The sequence below is a fragment of the Apis cerana genome, linkage group LG5 (assembly GCF_029169275.1).
Source record: "Apis cerana isolate GH-2021 linkage group LG5, AcerK_1.0, whole genome shotgun sequence".
Taxonomy (NCBI): domain Eukaryota; kingdom Metazoa; phylum Arthropoda; class Insecta; order Hymenoptera; family Apidae; genus Apis; species Apis cerana.
The window spans coordinates 11,771,871-11,796,663 of NC_083856.1; the positions used below are offsets into that span (position 1 = coordinate 11,771,871).

The 24,793-nt window shown below is 34.3% G+C and overlaps 1 protein-coding gene across 14 annotated transcripts in view; it reads left to right on the top strand.

Moving 5' to 3' along the window:
- LOC107997818 (acetylcholine receptor subunit alpha-like) overlaps nucleotides 1–24,793 on the top strand; it is a 75,835-nt gene that overhangs the window by 44,947 nt on the left and 6,095 nt on the right. For 6 of the 14 annotated variants that reach the window (XM_017056667.3, XM_017056674.3, XM_062075337.1 and 3 more), the window contains 10 exons: nucleotides 6,238–6,355; nucleotides 12,452–12,591; nucleotides 12,695–12,739; nucleotides 16,337–16,446; nucleotides 16,954–17,134; nucleotides 18,433–18,548; nucleotides 19,824–19,992; nucleotides 22,957–23,093; nucleotides 23,279–23,437; nucleotides 24,461–24,643. In XM_017056667.3, coding sequence (XP_016912156.1) covers nucleotides 6,304–6,355; nucleotides 12,452–12,591; nucleotides 12,695–12,739; nucleotides 16,337–16,446; nucleotides 16,954–17,134; nucleotides 18,433–18,548; nucleotides 19,824–19,992; nucleotides 22,957–23,093; nucleotides 23,279–23,437; nucleotides 24,461–24,643 — 1,292 coding nt within the window. In that variant the 5' untranslated portion in view covers nucleotides 6,238–6,303. The other 8 variants (XM_017056675.3, XM_062075338.1, XM_062075339.1 and 5 more) reach the window with 6 other exon arrangements.

Sequence of the window (24,793 nt, forward strand, 5' to 3'; positions counted from 1 at the left end):
CTCCGGTTTTATCTCCCCCATTTCGCACTCTCTTCTTTCTTTTTCTTTTTCTCTTCATCGAAGCCTCTTTGATCTCTTCAGAATCGTTTCCTTCTTAAACTCTTTTTCGAATTAGAATTTTCGTTCTCCCTGTCGAGTCTCTCATAATAAGAAACTCGAGCTCGAAGAAAAGCCGATTCATGCAGCTTTCCGGATATCCATCATGGATCGAGACAGTCGAGCGCATGGGAAACACGTAGCATTCGCCTCGTGGAAAATTAATTGTCAGCCAGTCGGGTCTTCTTTCGCGGAATTCGAAATTTCTCTCCCATCCCTCCTCCCTCCTAAAATGTAAACTCTTCGCTTACCCATCTTATATCGCTCTTTGTCCTCTCTCCCTCAGTTTTATCGACCACTTATCTTCCACTTATCTTCCACTTGTTTTCATAAAATTGGATTTTACTTCCCGGGGGGAGGAGGAGAGAGGAGAGGAAAGGTAATCGGGTGAAAATTGACGAACGAAGGAATTGGAGAAAATTTAACGAGTCCTCGGATTGTTGGAGTGGTTTTGGGTTTGTGAGATCGCGTTTTGTAAATGTTGCTTGTTGTTGTGAAATAGATTCACGAGGATCTCTCGTTCTCTTTTTAATCAAATCTCTCGCCCGTCCCCTTTCGATCGTCGCGTTTAATTATTCTCCACGGGTGTATATACGGCGGGAAGACGGATCGACGCTGTGAAGATCGATCGGGGGTTTCCTTCAAAAATTCGCTTTCAAAGATTCTCGGTGAAAGAAAAGAAAAAAAAAATCCATTCCATCAAAATCGATCATGACTCTCTTTCTTTGAAATTCTTGCTCAGGAGAAAAAGAAGAGAAGGAAAAAAGTGCACGAAAATCTTTCCATCGAAGCCTCACGAATGCCGTTGTTATGGCGTTCTAAATGCCGATCGATAAAACAGGTTTTTCACCGAGCGTGTTTCCAACGAGATTTTCGAGAGATTCGAGCCGGGACTAAAAACCACGGTTCGCTTACCGACCACCAACTTGTAATCACGACGACTAAACCGACTATCGACAAGTTGCGGTCGATATCTTTCTCTCTCTCTCTCTTTCTCTTTCCCCTTCTCCCCTCTCCTCTCTTCGTTCTCCTCGGACACTGATGGATGAAGGACTTAGGACTAGGGCAATAAATCATCGGCTGTCTCGATGATAAGAAGATCGGTCGATCTCTTATCGAGCGGTTTCCTCGATTGTCATACAAATTGAGCGACGTGCACGAGCTATACAACAATTGAAAGATATTATATTCGAAAAAAATTTGATGTTTCTTTTAAATTTCTTCTCTCTCTCTCTCTTTGGATAAATAAATAATTCACACGGAAGATGAAGATAAGATTGGAAATTAAAAAAGTCGGTTCGACAGTTCTTCCAATTCCTCCACAAGAAGCTCCAAGAAACCGGGCAAATCCTATTATGGAACCAGAAGCCATAAAATTATCAATTCGATCTGCAAATAATTTAATCCGAGCCAAGAAAAGATTGCCAACCTTTGCCCGGCAAATTCGTCAGATTCGAGAAATTTCCGTGATTCTTATCAATGAAACCAGGAAGTGGGTGGCTCGATGGAAATCGAAGGTATTAAAATTCGCTTGGCTCCGCGAAAATTTCAAGTATCTCTGACACAGAAAAGTCCGAAAATTCTGCAAAATTCGCGTTTTTAACGAGTATAACACGTGGTTATTCGTTTATTCCTGAGATTTTCGTTCCTTTCTCTCTCTCCCCCCCAATTGAACAATAATAATTAAAAGAATATTTTATGTGTTCTTTACAATTGCAGTAATCTTTTTAAAATATACAATACAATGATGATCATGAAAAAGAGAGCAATTCTACTATATAAAAATTTCTTTATATCAAGCAACCATCTCTCTCTAATATTTCAAAAATTCTATTGTAATTTTCTTTTTATTCGCGTGGAGAAGTAGATCTTAAGCTTTGCCAATTTTTAGAATCTAATATACCATCGGTAGCAGCCGATCATTTATTACAAGTGAGAATTGATATATGATCCAGTTGGATAGAAAGGAAATCGAAAAATATACGAGTGATTTCCGCAAGCATCGAGAAACTAAATGAAACCAGTTAACGGGGAGATGTTGAAACAACGAACTGGCAATGAACGAGCGGTGAAGAGCGATGAAAATGGACAGAATTGTATCCGAAGGCGATGTGACCTGCAAAAAGCGTATTAAAATTAATGAAGCAAGCCGGTGAATTTATTCAGCAACAAGTTGCCCGCGATCCTCGGCGTTGAAACGCATTCATCGTCACGAGATACAAAGGTGCAACGACGCTGTTTTGAATCGAATCTGTGAATCGCTGTGTGAACGAGTTAATAGCGCGGACGGAGGATGCTTTTAACTCAATGGATCTCGAATATTCGCGATCGACGTGTCCATGATCGTGTACGAGTATCATTCTATCTTGTTTATAACTAGAAAATTAAAAACCGAGTCTTCGATTTGTGATAAATCGATAAAATTTATCGTTCTAACCTTAACACTTTGTTCGAGAAAAAATAAATAGATAATAGTAAAAATAATTTGTAGAAAATTGAGAAAAATTAATCGATTTATGACGAATTATATTGTTAAATTTATAAATGTTAATTTCAATTTTAGCACATTGTTCGATAAATAGATAATAAAGTTAATCTTGTCTATCGTTTCAAAGGTTTAAATCCGATCGGTCATCGTTCGCTCGAATTGTGTCCAGACGACGAAATCACGTTGTCGCTATCTCATCGACTAACCTAAAAGTTATTTCTGCGAGTTTCGATCGATCGAACTATGTCTCTGTCTGAAGTCGCTCACTCGTGCCTCGAGACGAGCTAATTATTCGCTACCTTCACTCCAGTCTCGTCACTCACGCGTGATGAGAGCCTTAACCTTTTAAGCAGACTGCTCGTGCGAAATTATACACCATTATGCGGACTACTCGTGCCATCTGTCCGCGTTTTCCACCATCTGCCAATTTTCTTGGCAATTTTTACTTTCCTCGAAGAATTGTGTTAAACCGTTCGAAGTCGGAATTATTTCGTTAGATATGCTCAAAGTGATATTGCGAAGTGATATTGTGAAGTTTTAAATTGTGTAAAGAATATTATAGAAATAAAGATATAAAAGCAATGTCATTTATTCTAAAGATACAAGAAATCGTAAAATTATTTCCGAGATATTTTAATACGTAATTTCTTTTTCCTCGATTTTCTCAAGTCCTTCAAATCTAATCTAATAACACTAGAAGGAATATATCGTGTCACTTATTTCTAGTTTTAATTTTAAAATAAATTATCAATATACTCGCACATTCTCAAAAACAATCTCTAATATCAGAATACAATTTGGTAATATGATACCAAATTACGTTGCCGAAGAAAAAAATTGTCGAAGAGCAGCATCGATATTAATTTTCCAATTACGAGTGTTTAATTCTTCGATATATTTATCGAAGCAGTTATCAATATCATCACGTTACGTGTATTAATTAAGAAATTTCATAGTTAAGTGATGATATGGAAAAATATTTCTACGTTATTGATGATAAATAAGAGCTATAAATTTTTCTTACAATACAATGACTATTTGCAGATAGAGGTTATAAAAATGATTAACCTATTTCACTAGCTAGTTTGTTACATATGTGTGTGTGTGCATGTGCGTGTGTGCATGTGTGTGTATATGTGTGTATAAGGATTATTCCTGGACGAACAATTACCATGAATGGCTCTTGTCGGACGGAGTATTCCGGTTTTTAACATAAAGCTTAACAACTCGTAAGCATAATCGTGTCCCATAACGAAAGGATTAAGCAAAACAAGCGGATCTGTACACACAAGTCGCATTTTTCACTCGCTTTTTCTTTACACCAGATTATCCTTGATTAAAAGTCCAAACTCCGTAGCGAAATTCGCAGTCGAAAATAATATCCAAAGGAAGAATGTCTTAACAGAAATTAAGGTCGCAATATCTGCATTAAAGAAACGTTCCTCGGGCAGTGAAACGCGGCCGTTCGCGTTTATCGCGCGAAACGAAGATCAAAGAACGCGATTATGTGCACGCAAAGATGAAATCTATCCTCTCGTGCTTTTTAACATATGTACGCGAACGACTCGTCCGTGTTTCGTACCTATTCGTAAGGAAGTCTTGTGTACTGAAATTCCTTACCATTTTTTTTTCTAGAAAGAATTAGAAGAGAGGTGCTATGAAAGAAAGTATCCAGTTCTAAGTTATTGTTGTATCAAGTGTAATACGTGATTGAATTTTTTTACAAATTTCCATAAAAGGGATATTCAAAATATACCTACTTTATATTAAAAAATTCTCGTGTTGAATATTTTTCCTTACTTTTTGTTCAATTCAAAAATTCTATCTAAAAAATAAAATTGATACAAAATATAAGAAGCAATAAGTAGAATAATACGGAAAGAAAATTCAGTAAAATCGATGGCAAAATTTTTTAACCTAGCTAAATTATATTTTAGATTAAACTATCTCATTTCTTTGTAAATCAAATATTTGATAATAGAAGAGTATTTATTAATTTTTGAATCCAGATTGTCTCAAGTTTCTTAAAAAAAAAAAAAAAAAAAAAAAAATTAGATATAAAAGAAAGTGAATAATATCACGTGTGTCTGGATAGTCGATCTTTTCAATATTATCAATTAGAAGTAGAATGTAGAATATCGTTTGATTTTTTATTCAAAAGAAAAATATCTCTTTCATCCCATCTTCCTGCTATTCTTCAAAATATTTATCGGTGAATTCGCATCAATAATTCCGTTGGAAGCATCACGTTCAATTGATGATGGGTAACGCACAAGAAAATACGTTCGATTACCACCGCGGAAATAGAGGGTATAACAGAAAAAGATAGATACATATGCAGCCACAGCGAGCAACAAATCCACCGGTTTCTCTCCGCGATCTACCACGCTATATCACGCTGCAGAACGCGGCTCGAGGCTGCAGAGCCGCAGTTCTGCGGTCCACGTGGCTGGAACGATACGACGCCAGCTTGAAACGGATCGAGCGAATGCTTGCTTGCCCATTCGCTTGCGAATTGTACCGCCATTGAGAATCGATACCTTCTTTTTTTTTTCTTTTCTTTTCTTTTTTTTCTTTCCTCTCGAATCTTTGTGAAACGATGATATTGGAAATATTTCGAGACTTAATGACCTAGAATCTCTCTCTCTTACTTTTCTCTTTTTAAATACAATATTGCTTCGATAAATATTCGTGGCTAGAAAATTTTTCGAAATTTCCAAAATATCATCTTCTCGCCAGAGCCTATTGAGAAAGTGGCTAAAATAAATTTATATTAAATTAGTCACAAACTTAAAATACTCGAATGATTATTTATTCGTATTATCTTTTCATTCTTCATTCGATGCTTGGAACAATCGAAAAACTTTATTCGTAATTTCGACTGAAATTACTAAAATTTTGCTCAAATTTCTCCGCACCTCGACGTTTCGACTCGCATTTGCATCGCTTTTCCTTTCTTCTTTCATGAATTCACGTTCGAAGAATATAGGAAAATTCAAAATACCCAGTTTTCCAGTTTCTCCAAAGTTTCGTTTCGTTGGGAACGAACGTTGAGAACCTGGCTGGCAAACGGGCTGGTGGAGGGGATGAAGCTGCTTATGTATCCGAGTTGCAGATTCAACGATATTTCAAGAGATACGCCATCGCGTTTCCGCTCGCCTAACTAAGAGAGATTTACGAGATCCGACGCGAAAATTTCAGGCCGGGGATCGTCGAAATCACGTGATCACGAGCCTTATGACCGGCATAAATTCCTGGAAGGAAAATTGGAAAAAGGATATATCTCGTTAAAAAAGCATCGGCTTAACCCGTTAACTAATCCCTCGCAAGATTAAAAATGATAATGTTCGAGTTAATTTTAATTTCATCTCCAATTTTCGACGCGAATGTGAATCGGTTTATCTTTTAACGATAATTCGAAATAATCACTTATATATATTTTAGATAGGATCTATGTATAAATTTATTGTTTCAAGAAATTAATTATTTCGAATTATCAAGTTCCAATCTTTTTATCCGTCCTTTTTTTTTATTCCTTCAACTCGTGACGAATGATTATAAATCGAGGGGGGACGTGTCCCAACTTTAATTGTAAACGCTTAATTCCAGTCGCATCGTTGCACTTAATCGAACAACGGCTCTCCCTGTTTCAGTGCTAGAACTGAAGGGTCCGGGGAGCACGAAGGCGAGAAGAAATGAGTTGGACGTGACACAATGACATGATGAAGAGCCTGGTGGGGATCATGTGGATAGTGTTGGTGCTCATATCAGGTATGTTCGATAAATCTATCCAACAATAAGACGTACTTTTCTGACTCGGGGTTACTATATCGCTGGACAAAGTCAAAATGGAATGCGAATTTATGGAATGGTTCAATCTTTCGTGGAAACTCGCGAGATGTCTCGAATTTTTTAAACGTAAAAATGTCAAATATTCGTGATATTATTATATTTAAAATTTTTTAAATGATTATAATATTATTATATTTCAAATTTTTAAAATAAAACATTGAAACTATTTCAAAATTCAAGGAGGATTCAGAGATCTGTTCTTGTTCAATTTCGGCAAGGCCACGATCGCGTTCTATTGTACGAGGCGCGGCAAGGCGCGCGAAGCCTATCATCTCTAGACAATAAAGCAGCCAAATATAACCGGCGACGAATAACTATCGTATAAGATACGACGCCTGCTGCATATGCATCAACCTCTACTCTCACTTGGCTCCCATTCACATGTAAATGCTTCACGCGCGTTTACAATGGCGGCTATCAACGTCCAGTCCTTTTTTTCCCACCAACCACTGGTCGTGGTTAACGAAACTTTCGACCGGATCACGGGAATGAATTTAAATTCTATTTTTCGCGAGAAAAATCCACGCTATTCCCTTCCTCGTACATCTTCGTTTCCAAACTTCAACGCGTGAACACGTGCGCGACGTTTATTTTCTTAATATATTTTCGTAACGTAGATATATATATTCAATATCGCCAAGATGAAGCTTTAGAGTTGACTGTTTCTTCGCTGTTACGAATAGAGTTAACGACGAGAAACTGGGGCAGGCCATAATTTCGAAACGATGTGCAGGCACGGGGAAGAAAGAAAAAAGTTTACGAGGCGAATTAAGCCCGATTCGAAGTTTCCGCGAGGTTTAGCGCGCATGCGCGCAAATGTGTAACGAGCGCCTGTATAGATCCTTGATACGCGCGCTTAATATGCGGTTCGTGTTGAACCGGTATTGTAATACAGGCCGTGGTACGGAGGTGTTTGACCGTTTGCGGGAATTGATGCTCTGTTCATGATAGTCGATAGAGATTACGTGTAATTTAAATCAATAAGGAAGAATCGTAATTGGATTGTTTTCGATAGAAATAGAAAACTGGAATGCGTGTAATTGTCGATAAAAAAGGACAATCATGTTTATCGAATAATTGTGCTCTCACCGTACCATGCCTGTGCACGCTTGTCCGCGTAAACACGATCTTATTCTACTTAGTCAGTTACTCCGTGGTGTCTGACGATTCGTTGACTCGTATTACTTATCGAGTTATATCATATAGGTATAACGTGTTCTTTCAAATTCGTTTTGTGGACTGGCTGTTCTTGTTTCTTTAAATTTAATCGATCAGTTTAGATGATTTTCTCTGTTTTATTAAACTATTTTTAAATAAAGTTACTTTCTTTTCTATAATTTTTCAGATTCCTTCTATTTGTTTGTTATTTAAGTTAATTCCTTCGATTCGTATTTAATTAAATTAAAAACCTATTTCAATAAAAATAAAATTAAGTAACATATTAAATTAGCAATAATACATACGTATGTATTCTTTATTTTATACAAAAATTGTATGGATACAAAACATTAGAAATCTATCGATAACTCGTTTTTCTTTGTCTCTTATTGATTTCATCGTCGTCGACCTAACCCGCCTCATTGAAAATCTCGACTAGAAAAGTTGCTCGCGTTTTTTCCCGGGGAATAAACAGCCGGATAAGTGCATACTCGGCCCGAGTGTCTTTTAAACGTCCGCCACACGCGATATTTCTTCATGTTTCTCGATATGTCCGGCTCATAGAGCAATCGTCTCGCGCGAAACGCAATATCGCTTTGGTAATATAGCGACTCGTTCTTATTGCTTATCCAGGGAGCAACAATTTCACGGACGTCGATTCGACGACCGATATCGTGCCTTTTTTGCCTCGTTCCTTTTTCTCGCCTGTTTTACCGATCGCGACGATTAAACACGATGAAGGTTCTCATGCGATGTGTCTTTAGATCGATTCACCAATAATACCAGGCTTCCCTTCGTTCTTTTAAATTTTAAATATCTGGACAAACTTAATGTTGTCTAGAAAATATTTATTGAGATCGATGCTAATTTTTTACGTTGAAAAGTCGTGAATCACTTTACATAAGATAAAGATACCAAAGCATGAGAAAAGTTTAATTTTCATCTTAAGTGGACGAAGACTTTTTTTTTACTCGATTTAACTCGATATTAATCTTGTATTTTTTGTGAAATTTTCTTGATATTAAGAATCTTGATATCGATATTTATATAAATATATTTCGATAAATTTTATAACTCCATTATTTATTTCGAAGTATTAAGTAATCGACAAATAGAATATCTTCCTGATATGTTAAACGGATTTTTAGAGCTAGCAGAGGAACAGGAATAATCAGTTTCGACTGACAAAGCTTTTCTTCCAATTGGTCAGCCACCGCAGCCTTTGTGCTCCCAGTCAAAAATGCTCGGCAGCGTTCTAACAATTCTTCTTTCTCCGACTTAATCGTCGAACAGGGTGGAGGGGGGAGGCTATCGTCCGTCTGATGCCATTAACGCTTGCTCAAAATCTATCTCGGATAAAACGAATTTTTATTCGTCGATTACATTTGTCGATAACAAACGTTTCCTTGCCACTGGAAGACTCGTCCAATCGATAGAGGGAGAGAGAGAGAAGATTTTCCTCCAAGTTTCATTATCTGTGTATTTTCATAGAGTTTGAAAGAACCGATCAATCAAAAGAGAACCAACGAAAAAAGAAAAAAAAGGAAAGAAAAACTTAAAGCGAAACTAAACATTTATCGTTTCGCTTTTTCATATAAAAGTTTTCCATATAAAAAGTTTTCCTTTGAAAATTGATTCTCGAAAACGAGGAGGGACGTGAATTGAAACGTATGCGGATTCGTTCGCGTAGTGGAGGGGATACAGGGGCCCCTCGAAAACCAAACTCCCCGGCACGTATACGTAAACCCAAGGCGCACGTAATTCCCGGCTAGTTAACCGATTACTCACGAAAGATTGCGATCGAATCGATGGCCATCTGTTGTTCGTGCTACGGGTTATCGTATAATATCTCTGATCCACCGTACCACCCGTTGGTATGGTCGAAAACTCGTAATTTCGTTCCAATGGAAATCTCATCGTGAATATATTATTTTCGCGAATCTATTCCCTTCGTTCCACGTTGAAGTAATAATCTTGGCAAAATGTTACTTCGATTCTTTACGAAAATGCTGAAAAGGGGCGTGATAAAAGATTTCATTGGAAATTTTTACGAAAAATATATTTATCGTTTAAAGCTTATTTTTACGAATAAATGAAAATAATTTTATTAAAAAAAAATTATTTCACGTTAATCTTGACAACAAATTGGCAATATTACTTTATCTTTAAGAATTTAAGAAAATCTTGAAAAGAGTATGATAAAGGATTTTATTGGAAATTTTTAAACATGCACATTTATCTGTTTAATTTCACGAATAAAGAAAAGTAATTTAGTTATGAAAAAATTGCAAGGAGGATATTTAGAGGAATTTATTTTCTTGTTCCAAATGATGTAATCTTGCCAAAATTTGGCAAAATATTACTTCGATTCTTTAAGAAAATCCCGAAAAGGAATATAATAAAGAATTTTATTGGAAATTTTTATCCGTTTAAATCTTATTATTCACGAATAAACGAAAGTAATTTTATTAGAAAAAATTATTCTACGTTAATCTCGACAAATTGGCAATATTAAAATATTAAATTCGAAATTCGAAGAAAATCTTGAAAAGGGTATAAATGATTTTATTGGAATTTTTTAAAGATACACATTTATCTGTTTAATTTCACGAATAAAGAAAAATAATTTAAATAGTTACGAAAAAATTGTTTAAATTTTACAAATTTTCGCTCGTACAAATTGCAATAGGTGAGAGGACACGCAACGGGATATTCAGATTTATTTCGTCGAGATATTCGAAAACCATTTCAAAATCGCACACTCGGATACTCTTCCCTCTCCCAAGATTTCATTCATCTTCCCTCTTAACACGTTCATCAAACTTCAAAAAATAAATAAATAAATGAACAAAGAGAGAATCGTTTCTAGAAAAGTAACGGATAAATCGCAATTCAAACGTAAACTATTACATTTTATCTCTCGAAAATTGTCGAAAAAAAAAAGCACGCCTTGTTGTCGACACGGACGAAGAAGGATCATCGCGAGACAATGGATCTTCATCACGAAGATCGACGATTCCCGTGCAAGGTGTATCGTAAATATTCTGGCACAGCTTCAAAAAGCTGAAATTGTAGCCACGGGTTGCCCCCGTTGACGCGTATTATGAACCATCCCTGGTACAGCTCCAGGAAAAGCTCGATAAAACACCGATAATACAATGTTTTGGAAACGATGAATAATATCTGTGCCGGAGGGGGGCGATGCCAGAACAGAAATCTATTACAAAATTAATTTGGAAACGTTTGGAAAGGATCTCCTCCTCTTTTTTTTTTTTTTTTTGTGATTTTAATGCTCGAAAGGATTTATAAATTTAACAAGATAACTATTAAAATATTCGATCATTCAGAAATTGAAAGGAATAAAAAAATTGCCAGTTAAAAATTAGTTAAGACAAATATTATTATTTGTCTTATTTGACGAAAATATAATAAATAAACAAAAATGCATATCATAATACAAGATAGATTAGAATTAGTTTTGAGTATGGAGATATATCAGATATATATCCAATAATAAATAATAATAAATTTAAAATAACAATGAAACTGAAAATTATGAAATGAAAAAATTGTGAGAAAATGTACGGAGATAAAGAAATTTCCAGCTGAAGGAATATTATTATTACTTTTTCCAAAATATAATGAATAAACAATGATAGAAATTCATATATCATAATACAAGATAGGTTAGAATTAATCCATAAATATCAGTGGCTATATATATCGTATAATCTGTTAATATATGCCTGTGGATATCATGGGCGGCCGTAAACAAAATTAATTTCAGCCCAGTTCCGCAAAGTTTTCCGAATCAAATGTGGCGGTAAAATAAAGTAGAAAGTTTCCAGTTTTATATATATCCAATTTTTATCGCGTGGAACGACGTGGAACATATAAAAAAATCATTACATTAATTTTAAAATTAATTTACAAAAAAAAACTTATCGATAATTTATAACGATTTAAATTAAATATAAATGTTATATCGAGAGAAATTTAAAGTATTCTTAGTAAATTTACAGAATATTTTTCAACTATCGAAACGTGATCATTATTTATGTAAATTTATTTTGTTTAATCCGTAAACGTTTAAAAATTAAAAATTAAAATACAAGAGTTTTAGCTATTTATTTATAAATTTGAAAATGAATTTTCCCTATTTTTAACTTACACTTTCCTCGAATCAATTTATGATCGAGATCTCGTTATGCTCGATTAACAATATCGTAATTCCTCATCTCTTTATCTCTTTATTGGGAAACGTTCATAAAATCATTTTACGTTTACCTGTCTTGTTACCGATTGAAAAACTCGGTTGATATATAAATAACGCTATACAAAACTTATCCCTTTCCTCGGCACACACACACTTTCCAATTATTCGATATTCGCGAACATGATACGTTCGTTCCTCTCGATTTATTTATAATGGCAGCTTGATATTTTGGAACAAATAATGTTACGCGACTGTTGAGAAACGACTGAACCGGTGAAAAATTGTTTATGGAAATGGATAATTTGGTGATCATTTCGTTCACACGTTCGTTTGTTCGTTCGTCTCGAAATTAAACGAGACGCGAGACGAGATTTTAGGAAAAACGAAAAATCGTGAAAATAGCGGAGACGCGATTTATGTCTGCTTCGAATTTATTACAGCGTTAAATTGCTAGGGAATGATAGATGGAAGAATACAAGAAGATAAGATAAGGTAAGACTTGGCGTGACTTCGGTGGTTTCGAGCAATTGCACGATCTGCGAGCTCCGGTGTTGTTTGCGAAGCTTTTCCTTCGAAAAAGTTCCGTCACGCGTCGATCGAATTTAATATTTACAATTATAATTTTTTGTTTGTTTTCGCAGGATGCTCGGGAAATCCGGACGCGAAGCGGCTGTACGACGACCTCCTGTCGAATTACAACAAGCTGGTTCGTCCAGTGGTCAACGTCACAGACGCCCTCACCGTTAAAATCAAGCTCAAACTCTCTCAGTTGATCGACGTAGTAAGATAAAATAGCCAATAGGGCAAAGAGATGAATAAAAAGTTACCGAGGAGGATAGGGAAAATTGAGAAAATGATCGTTCGCCTTCTGTTTTTCTTTCCAGAATCTGAAAAATCAAATCATGACAACGAACCTCTGGGTAGAACAGGTGTGTGCGCGTGTGTATTGTATTACACGTATCAAACCTAACCTAAAAATTTATGTACAACCAAATCCGAATTGAGAATTTGTTTTAAAATTAATATTCCAATTAATTTTCATTGTTCGTCAATACAACAACACACAATAACTTTTGAATACTATATGAATTCTACGATTCTAACCTATATTTTTATGCTTAATCTTGTTTGTTGAGGAAAGATGCCGCGTAGAGAACTCGAAAGATTATGTGATTTCCTCGTTTCTCGTAATCGTTCGAGTCGCGTATTGTCTTCCCGTGAATGATACCGTGTATGAAACGAGCGGATACGTGGTAAAACGAAAATCGAGAAGGAGGGGGGGAGAGCTCTTCCACTCGAGAGTCGCAAAATAAGTCCGGTGAACCGTGCAACCCACTTTCGAACGTTACGTAAGACAGATTCACATCCGATTCCGTGCATCCATTTCGCCTTTTCCCCTCTCTCTTTTATCTTGCACGAAATTAGGGACCTAAAAAAAAAAAAAAAGAAAGAAAGAAAGAAAACATTGTGAGAATCAAGAGGAGGATGAGAAATTTCTCGCTTGATTAATTTTTTCGAAGCATCTTTCAAGCATTTCCAAGCAAGAATGTTTTAATAATAAAAAAAGAAATTTAATTGCATAATCACTGCCTTCGATTTCGTTATTACCAACGAAGAGAATTAAAATTGTTAAGCTAAATTAACGAATCGACAAAGTAAGAAATCTCGCGAATGTATGGAATGGAAAAGAATCGTGTTTGTCTTCAGGATTTTATTAATTGAATCCCTCAATCGATAAATCGTATTCGATGGCGTGGTCGAGTACACAGGACCATTAATCTGTTGGACAGCATGATCGGGTAAACGAGCGTAAGTACATAAAGAGGAGCACACCCGATACATAATCAGATCAAATATTGGTGGTATCGGTCGAGAAGTTCCCATAGTATATTAATGGAGGTTGTTGGTAGTGGTGGCCACGCGTAACGAACGATCTAGCGAGAAAGGTGGGGCGGCGGTTGCCCGCGAATTTCGTAAAACTTTCCAGTTTACCTTCCGGCACCGTCCTTTGTTCGATCGACTTTACCGATAATAGATAAATTCGAATCCTAATAGCCGCGAAGATCCTCCTCGCAAGAGACTTGTCCAAGGAGTTGTAGATGAGTTTGAAGTTTATATACTTCGTATATTTGATCGTGGTTTAATTCTGATTTCGTTTAGAAAGATTTTCTAGAAAGCAATCTCTTTTTTTTTCTCTTAGTTTCGTTAAATATTTGTTTGCAAATCTTTGCGAGAATGTAAAGAAATCCTCGAAAAAATTATCCAAGAAATAATACGTGATGAAGTTTATATTTTGGCTTTGAGATTTGTTATATCTAATTTTAGGATTTAGGAAGATTTTTTAGAAAAAATTTTTTATACTTGGACTATACTTTGAAATTTATTCTAATTCTAGAGTTTGGAAAGATTTTCTAGAGACTAGAAAGCAGTGCTTCTCTTTATTTCATTAACTATTTGTGTAAATCTTGGAAAGTAACTTGTGATTTAATTCTAATTTCATTTAGAAAGATTTTATAGAAACCAAAAAGCAATGATTTTACAGTGCTTTCTCTGTTTCATTAACTATTTGTGCAAATCTTGGAAAGTAAACTTGATTGGTCTAAATCTAATTCTAATTTAGAAAGATTTTTTAGAAAGTAGAATACAGTGCTTTCTCTGGTTCATTAACTATTTGTGCAAATCTTGGAAAGTAACTTGCGAGAATGTAAAGAATTATCCAGGGAATCATACGTGGTAAACTTTGTACTTCGACCATTTCGAGATTAGTTATGTAGCAGTACTTTTTCTGCTTCATTACGATTTGTGCAAATCGTGATTCGTAGAAATCTTGGAAAAATAATCTTTAGTTGGTTGAATTAATAACATAACTCGGGCGTTGCGTTCTTGATTATCCTTGAATAATTAATAAAATAAGTATGAATAATAATAATTAATATGTGGAGATAGGTTTAGATTAGCACTATATATTTTCTTCTTAATTCTGATTCTTCTGTCAATTCTAAACTGAGCAGTATATAATAAAAAAAGCTATCGAGGATTTATTTCATATCTATCCTCAATTATTTCGATCAAGTATGATTTATCTACGTTAAAAATTAAACCAAAGATAAATTGTAAAAATATATATTTTTTTTTCACCAATATATTTTTACCTTACCTCATCGAACGAGTTATTTTTCCTTTTACTCTTTTTTTCTTCTCCCCTCCCCCTCATAAACGAGCTATCCGGGGAAAAAAACTTGCTCTATTTCCTGTTAATTAACATTCTGTCGCATGCTCTCTCCGCGACAATTAACCCGACGTACAATTCCATGCAATCGCTCACTTATACATATACTTTTCCCTTCTCTTAACCATACAACAAAAGATACACGCGATAATTCAAACGCAGTTTTTCTTTCGATATCATCTCTTATCTGATATAAATAATTACATCGAGCAATGATCTTCTCCAAATATGTTTCTTCTAATCGAGAAAATAAAAGAAAAAAGAAAAAAAATCATTATTTTACAACGTGTATCTTCTCTTCCTTCTTCGGACACCATTTTGTATCCCCTCTCCTTTCCTCCGAGAAATTATCGGCTTGCACTCGCGTCAAGAGACGAACGAAGTAACGCAATCGTAACAGACGCGTTGTGTTCTGTGTCTCGTCTCGTGCGTTTCATTTTAATTAATTTCACCCGGTCCCTGATCCGACGGAGGTTTTGACAGACGTCAAAACTGTTCGTGTGGTGAACGAGGTAAGGCCGAGTGGCAGGCAAGCAGGCAGATCGAGTTTTACGGAAATAATCCGTCGTGGAAAAGGAGTGAAAAGAATGGGAAAGAGCGCGCGATAATCGAGCTGCGCGCACAAACGATACAAGGAGAGGGAAGGGGAGGGGAAAATGCAATTCTGGAACACGCTCTTCTCCTCGTAATTCTTTCCTCGAAATATCCTTAGAAGGCCCAGTTTATATCCGGATTCCATCGTTGTCGTGTGTTCGTGTGTAGAGGATATTAAAAAAAGAAAGTAATAATAATAATAATAATAATGATAAATGAAAATTTTTGACTTTTGATTCGTCAGAAGTACGCTGTTTTTTCGAGTTATCTCTGTGTATTTGTATCGATAATTGAAAAAGTAAAACGAGTTCGAAATAAACGAGAGACGAGGATGGAGAAAAATTTTGAACAATCTCGATTTAACATTGATCGAGTTGAATTGTCGTATGTCATGTAACATTAATCTCTGGTTGAGATGAGAGTATTATTGAATAAAAGAAATCGAAATTTTAACGATAATCGTTGTATATGGTGGTATATTTTTAAATTTCTCGTGAAATTTTCTCATTGTGTTTTTTTTTTTAACAATAATCGAGATTATGGATAATTCATATTGCATCGTTCATCTCCATCCATCTCTATGGAAGATATTAAAGAATAAAAAAGATCAGAATTTTAATTTGTTATATTAACAGTATGTTTTCTCACTACATTTCTTTTCCTTTTTTTTTCTTTTTATCAATAAAAATGTTTGTTGTTACAGTCATGGTACGATTACAAGTTAAAATGGGATCCAAAGGAATATGGTGGGGTGGAAATGCTGCACGTGCCATCCGATCATATATGGAGGCCCGATATAGTTTTGTACAACAAGTAAGACCGTCTTTTCGTCACTCCCGAAAATTACTGTGTTTAATACCATCTCTGGTGTATTACCAGTTAATGGATCCAACCTTTGGAAGAAGGTTACATGCATAAGGGATTGTCTAGAATTACTTGGCAAACTGCCACCACTAATTTCCCAGTTTTGGAATTTTCATAACGGGGCGAAATTCGATTTATTATTAACTCCCTTCCTAAACAAAACTTTTACTCGTATCGCTTATTGCCTACAATTGTACGACAGATATAACACTTAAATAATTTCGATTAAATGAAATATACGATTTTCAAATTTTTTTTTTTTTTACATTCGAAATCGATCTGTATATATATATATATATATATATAATTTTAAAATTGATCTCGAGTGTAAAAAAAATATTCTATCTAATCTTTTCGGGGAATTCTTTCCGGAATACAAATAAATTTTCTTCGAACGAGCATGTTTTTGGATCACGATTTATTGATCGAATGATCGATTTGTTTTCCATGGAACAGCGCCGACGGTAATTTCGAGGTAACGCTGGCAACGAAGGCGACGCTGAATTACACAGGGAGGGTCGAATGGAAGCCACCGGCCATATACAAATCCTCTTGCGAGATCGACGTAGAATACTTTCCGTTCGACGAGCAAACGTGCGTCATGAAGTTTGGCTCGTGGACTTACGACGGCTTCCAGGTAACAAACCATCTCTTTCCACGTTTTTGTCTCCTTTTTATGATGAAAAAATTCCTTTTCACGTCTCAAAAAAGAGGTTTCGATCGAAAAAAATATCGAAGAAGGGGAAAATAAACACTTCACGTTTTTTTTTTCTGCATTCGAACGTGTCCCCAAATTATATCTCAATGTGAAAGAAAGTGAGGCAAAACGACAGTGACTAAAAATTGGATTAAGAAAGTGTATAGTTAAAAGGGAGCGGGATATTGAGATGTTGATGATATTTGTTTATTTGCGACACCTCGTACGAAAAGCTTCATCACTATTCATGAGATACGTGGAACACGGTGGCCCGCGGATGTACGCCGAATGAAACTCACATAAATTTCTCGTGATTAATGCATACAAGTTTGTACAAACTCGTTGTTTCTCATATATATATATTATCATATTTCTTCATCTGTGATTCGTCGATTAAAGTTTCTTTTTCACTCTTGTGAAATGTGTAACACGGTATCTCTTTAAAATTTCCAATGCTAATTTTCTTTTTTTTTTTTTTTTTATAATCTCGAATCTAAGGAGAAGAATTTTCTTATAGGCAAGCATATATATATATATACAGGATGTTAATAAACATGTGAGACATTTTTGGAGAGTGGATTCTAAACATCAAAACGATAAAAAAAGTTCGTATACACATATGTCCGATAAGGTTTAATTAACGAGTTATAAGTATTTTTAAGTTTGAATTAGATAGAGCAAAACAGCGAAAGAGCGAGAACGCTCAGCTGAGTGCGCGGCAACACCGTATTGCAATGTCGCTCGCGTAGCGGAGCCCTTCGATGAAAATAAATATACTGATACTTTTTATATACAATTGATTATTTTAAATAAATTTTAGTGTAATACAATACGTACGTATTATGTACCTTCTTATTTAACAAAATTTTATCTGGAATAAATAATAATCTATAAGGATTCCAAGAATCTCGTTCAAAGTCCGAATTAACGGGCAGAAATGGACGTAAATATCGGCAACGTCGAATGCTATTCCATTCCCTCGAATGGAATATACACCGTATAATACTTCGTGTTTCCTTTATTAACCTGATGGATTGATACATACTCTGTTCCCAGCAAGCAGAAATTATATATATATATATATATATATATATATATCTCTCTGAATAACGTACGAAAATCTTTCGTTGAAGCGCGAATCAGGATTAATAAAAGAGATGATATACATGAGTGTGGAACTTGGAGAAAGTTGAAAGGGAGATAGATGATTTTTTCATTTTCATTTTCATTTTTGGCAGGTTGATCTTCGACACATCGACGAAATTCGTGGCAGCAATGTCGTCGACATCGGCGTTGATCTGTCCGAGTTTTATACTTCCGTCGAGTGGGACATCCTCGAAGTCCCAGCCGTGCGGTAAGCGATCATCAATCAATTCCTCTCCAATCATTCTTTTATTTTAAATAATTCATCTATTCGGTTTTTAGTTTTTGTCTGGCTTTTAACACATTTACGGACATTGATTGTATATATCTTTTTTTTTTATCCAAATCCGTCTTTTCGACGGGTATATTAAAATGCGATTTTTATAAATTTATTTGAAATCTATAGATTTTTATTTATTATATATATACTTTTATATATACTTAACAAGTCTTATTATATTTAAAAATATAGTCAGATCCCAGACACTGAATTGAAACTAGTATTTTATTCGTTGTGATGATCGCTGTTCAATTCTTCAGCTAATCGAAAGAAAAAATTCTTTCGAGTTTTGTTTATTTCAGTAGTCTCTTTGCATAATAATCCAGGCATTGATGACTGCTAAATCTAAAAACAATTATAAGACACGTAAAGGAATCCTGCTATTTTTTCTTCATTATCAACGAATTTTCTTTATTATCTTTTGTTTCACTTTCGCTCTCAGTATTTAAAATAATACGCATTCTTTTTCTTTCACGGTATGTATTGCGATAATTTTCATTCCCATTGTCGTCAGAATCTCTTCAATTTCGTTTATATTGTCAAATTCTTCCTCGTTTTCGCATAATTCGTTTATATCAGAATCCGATCGAGATTGGTTTTCATTTATATTATTCTTTTTATTCTTCTTATTATTCTTTTCTTGAATTTCATGTATTTTGACTTATCCATAATATATTTATTGCTAAACAGTAGTCATTTGTCTGGTGTTTTTTCTTATTCATTGTTATTTCATTTTTGTTCATTTCGCAATAATTTTTGCAATCTACATAAATTAACCCGTCAAATCGACGAATTTTTCGTAAAAATAAATATACATAACATCTAAAAATAATAAAATATAAATGTTTCAGAGAAAACAAATAGAAATATATATTTGCTGCATTATTCATTAAAAACGAATTTTTAAAGAATAATATTTGCATATTCAGAATTTTTAAGTATAAAATCAAACCCATCCGTAAATCTAGTGTTACAACCATCCAGTGAAAAAGCCAGAAAAAGCCAAGATAAAATTCTTGATATCGAGCGAGCATTTGAGCGAGAATTTGGGTGGAGAAAATTTTGAGCAAAATTGAGAGCCTCTCCTCCTTTCCAACTTTTTCTGCAATTCGAGTCCAATCGAGTCGAGAAATTTGCACGAATATATATATATTTGTTTTCATTTAAAGGATCGCGATCTAACCATTGAAACGATTTCATTTGCAGAAATGAAAAATTTTACACGTGTTGTGACGAGCCCTACCTCGACATCACGTTCAACATCACCATGAGACGGAAGACTCTGTTTTACACCGTCAATCTTATAATACCGTGTATGGGTATCTCGTTCCTCACGGTATTGGTCTTCTATCTGCCAAGCGACAGTGGCGAGAAGGTGAAAAAAAGACTTGCTTTTATTTTATTAAATCGTGTTCATTTTAATATTATTTTTTCTTTCTTTTCTCTTCTAAGTTCTCGCTTAACTACTTCGAATGCTAAAAATCGTGAAATAATTTTCTTCCTTTTTGTTAACTTTCGATTGTAGAAATTTAATCGATCGAAGGATTGATTCAAGTTTTTAACAGGTTAATCCTTTACACTCCAGGTGCTTTTCTCGGTGAATTTCTTAGCTAATTTAAAATAATTTCACGCGCAAAGAAAAAAAATTTATCGAATGTTGAAGTATATATATATATCGTTGTTTTGAGCAATACTTTAATAATAACGTAATTACATTAACGTGCTCAAGCATTCATTTATTTTTATATTACATCTCTATTTTTATCGCTGTTTTTCTTCTCTCTATCATCAATTTCTTATTTCTATTTCTTAGATAGAAATAATTTCGTTATTCAATAATATTTCTCTTAATATATCCTTATTTTCATCGCTATTTATTTCTCTCTATCGTCAATTTATATATATATGAATATTAATAAATAATATATAAAATAATAATAATATAGAAATAATTTCTATATTATTCAATAACAAAAAATTAAACTCATCTCCGGTCCAACTAATTTCATTTTACCGTATTCCATGTTTACAAAACTCGAAAACTTCGAAAATAATATTTCTATTCCCACTGACCGTTAAACTCGGGCCAACGCCAAAAGTGTAATTCGATCCGCGATCTAATTTGAGATAAAAAGTCTAACCGTTGACGGTGTGTTATTTCCACGCTTCGCAAGGTTACACGTAACCTACACGTAAAGAGGTTAGAAATTTATTCTATACGAAAGGATATTTGAAAAGAATCGAGCGTAAATAAACATCGAATGCCGTTCGAATTGCCGCATCAAAGCTGTGTAAGTATCGTAAGTTGCACGAAACATCGAGATCAGTCTCCCGCGATTTACGGGGAGGGAAAGTTGGTGGCGAGGATTTAATATAAGGACTCGCGAAAAGGAAGGCGAGCGTCGCGAAAGTGTATCGATAAATTTCGTCGCCGTGCCGCGGCCAATTCGAGAGGAAAGTAAAGCCAATAAAGAATATTAAATTCGTCGACGCATCGTCCCGTCGTTCCACGTGACGGGATGAAAGGGGCGCAGAAGAAACTCCTCCTTTCTTCCGCGCGAAAACGGAAGAATTCTCTTGGAATTTTCTTAAATTCCTCCCCTCTCTACATCAAAGCTTTATTATATCGAAGTCTGTGTTAAATCCTTTTTTTTTTTAGAAATCCTTCAAATATCAAATAATCTAGAATATAAATTAACGAACGATAGAGATATTATTTTATCCAGAAAAATTCCGCGGAATACAAACGACGAAATCAACAGTTTTGAAAACTCGTTGGAAAGAATGTTGTTTCGAAAAAGAATGGAAACGCTGTGGTTTTTACGGCCATATGTAAAAAAGAAGGAAAGAAAGAAAGAAAGAAGCTTTCAAGCACATCTAATCTAAATAAACGATATAATGTTAAAATAATAAATAAACCAATTATTAACAAAACTTCTTTATTTAAATTTTATGACACCGAAGACATTCTATATTTGTTGAACATATTAACATATATAAATGAAGATCTTGATCAATAAGAAATTATTAAATAACCACCAATTAATCTTAATTTTATAAATATTACTATTCTTATAATTATTAATCTTATATGTACAACTGATAAATTTGCAATTGATTTTATTGACGTATTAATCTTAAGATTAAAACTCCAAATGAATCAATAATAATTAAAATTTTATTCAAACAATTAATCTAATTGTGAAATTGTAATAAAAAAATATTACACGACATTCGTATAATATTTTTACATTAATGCGCGATCTCGCGTGGACGAAGTCCGTTTGTTCGAGCAGAATCCCGGATGGAGAGGGTCAAATATCAAAATCCATGGTCGGAATGCAAACCTCTAAATGCCGTTCGGCCTCCATTCCTCGTAGACTCTTGACCTCGAGCCGATACCCACTTGACGCCGTGCGCGCCTCTATAATTCAGTCGTATTGTTCTGGCTCGAAACAGCCGAGCAAAATGATAAAGGGAGAAACTGGTCGAGAGAGAGGGTGATGAAAAAGAAAAAAGAAAAAAAAAGAGAGAAAGAAAGGAAAAACTGGGAGAAGGTCAGATGTCAGCGTGTGCCATCTGCAGCCGTTCGTTTCTCCCGATTTCATTCACTTGAAAAGGACAAGAATTCGAGGGCTTATTGCCCTCTTGCTTACAAATTACGTTTCGTTTTTAATTTTAATCATTTTACCGTTTATCCGTTTGTTCAACATCACATTCGTGTAACGTAAGAATAAATTTCTCAATTGCGGTATAAATTTTTGTAAAACGAATGTAAAACGCGTTACAGGATGAATCTCGTTTAAAAAAGAGGCAATTGAATTAGTTGAACCACGAATCTGCCTTACTTTGGACGAAAAAGCTGCCAAAAGAACGAAACAATAGCGGGCTTTGTTTCTTTGTTTCTAAGTTTGCCTACTGATTTGAAACCTCTACACTTACAACGATCTATCGGTGAGATACACCGAGAATAATCATATTCATCCTCGAGTGTATCGTGTGTTGCGATTGGTACGCTGTATTGGCTATCGTGCGTCTGAAAACTTGGGATTCGTTTTTGGAAATCGGGATGAATTTGAGCGTTTCGATGAATTTTGAGCGTGAACGTTATCATGGATGGATCTTCTTCTTGTTGCGACGATTGGTTTGTTCAGGCATATTCTTGAAAAAAGTTTAAATTAAAATTGGAATATTGATCTGTTTGAATTCCTTCTTCCTTTATTTTTCTATAATTTCATTTATTCGCGTTTTGTTTTTTTAGAAAACATGTTTTTTTTCAAAATAATATTATTGTTGAATTATATATAAAGACGTGTTTCAAAAATCGCTTTAATTGCAGGTCAGCCTATCAATTTCAATTTTACTGTCGCTGACTGTGTTCTTCCTTCTGCTGGCCGAAATTATCCCGCCCACATCGCTCGTAGTACCGCTTCTTGGTAAATTCGTCCTTTTCACCATGATCCTAGACACCTTCAGGTATCAACAATATCGACAAATTTATTTAAATTTTTTGGATTAAATTGTAAAATTTATTTTCTTAGAGTTAAATTAAATTAAATTAAGTTGAAAGGGAAATTTTAAATTAGAAATCTTCAATTTTTTGATTATTATTGAGCGATAATTATAATTATAATTTAACGTGTAAAACACTTCGTTTTCAGTATATGCGTAACCGTGGTAGTCCTCAATGTTCACTTCCGGTCGCCACAGACACACGTGATGGCACCATGGGTCCGTCGTGTTTTTATTCATGTTCTGCCAAGACTACTGGTGATGCGCAGGTATAATACGCCTTCGAAGAGATCCGATTATGATTCCAGGCAAGATATGATTCTATCGAGCATTTGGACCAACCGTTGAGTCTATGCCAAGCAGCATTTAGAACGTTCATTTAGTGGCCTCGCACGTGACGTTAGTGTCACGTCGTGTCTGCAACCATTAGCACAATCCACCATTCTTTCTCTCTGTTTCTTTCTCTTGTTCTTCCTTTTTATTTCTATTTCTCTTTCTCTGTCCACCAAATTGAAATTAATCCAATTTTCATGCGAACAAACATGCAAAATAACGATATTGAAATTTATTTAATGTGGAAAATATAATATCGACAAGGAAAAAAGGAAAGTATGTTAAAGAAATATCATATTAAAATTCGAAAGTTAAGCTTTAATAATTAAGGAGATGAAAGAAAAAATTGCATAAGGGCAGGGACTGAAAATTCTCTCGGATCTGTTATTTGTCTTCTTCAAATGATTTGAAATCCTGCACATTTAGTCTCACTGTAAATATAACACGATAATTCAATAATATTCATATTTATAGTTTCATATAAAATTATGCACAATTTAGCACTACGTCGTAGCACATTGTTGAAATTTTACACTATTTGCAACGTAATATTCCCAGTATAATTGATTATTAACATTTATCGACATGCTTGATATCATTGGCTTATTATTACAATCATATATCACCTGTGTAAATGAAATATCATTTCAGTAATGTAATAGTTATTCAGTAGTTAGGATCATAATTTCACAAGCTTAAAAATTAATATATGTATATATATTGATTATTAGAAAATATGCAAAATATAGAAAAGATTTATCAATAGCTCCTATCAATGAATACTACGCTTAAATAGATTCCAAAAATATGTATAAATTCTTAGAAAATTAATTATTAGAAATTGTACAATAATTATTTTCTAATTAAATGTAAAATAACAATATTTTGTTATAAATATTACAAATTTGTAAATTAAAAATTAAAATTGAGACAAATAATTATTTATTTTGTTTAAATTATTTAAAAGTCTTGATGGTAATTGTATCTTTTACCGATAGGCCGCAATACCAGATAGATAAACGTAGCATGGGTAGTCATCATGGTCAACGAGTAATGGTCAGAACGTGCAATGGTCTCGAATTGCGGGATCCGTCACTTTTTGTAGAGACTTCAGCCTCGGAGCTGGTTGAATCTTCCGTTTTGTTTCCGAGTCTCGATTCGCGGGACGAATTACATCCTCGGTATGTAAAAATTATTTTAATAATTAATCATTTTATCGATATTAAATTTATATAATCCTTAAAAAGATCTAGAAATGGAATTTTTATATATTTAATTTTATCTTCTTTTTCAAATTTTTGTTTTAATCTTGTGTTTTAAATTTTTAAAAA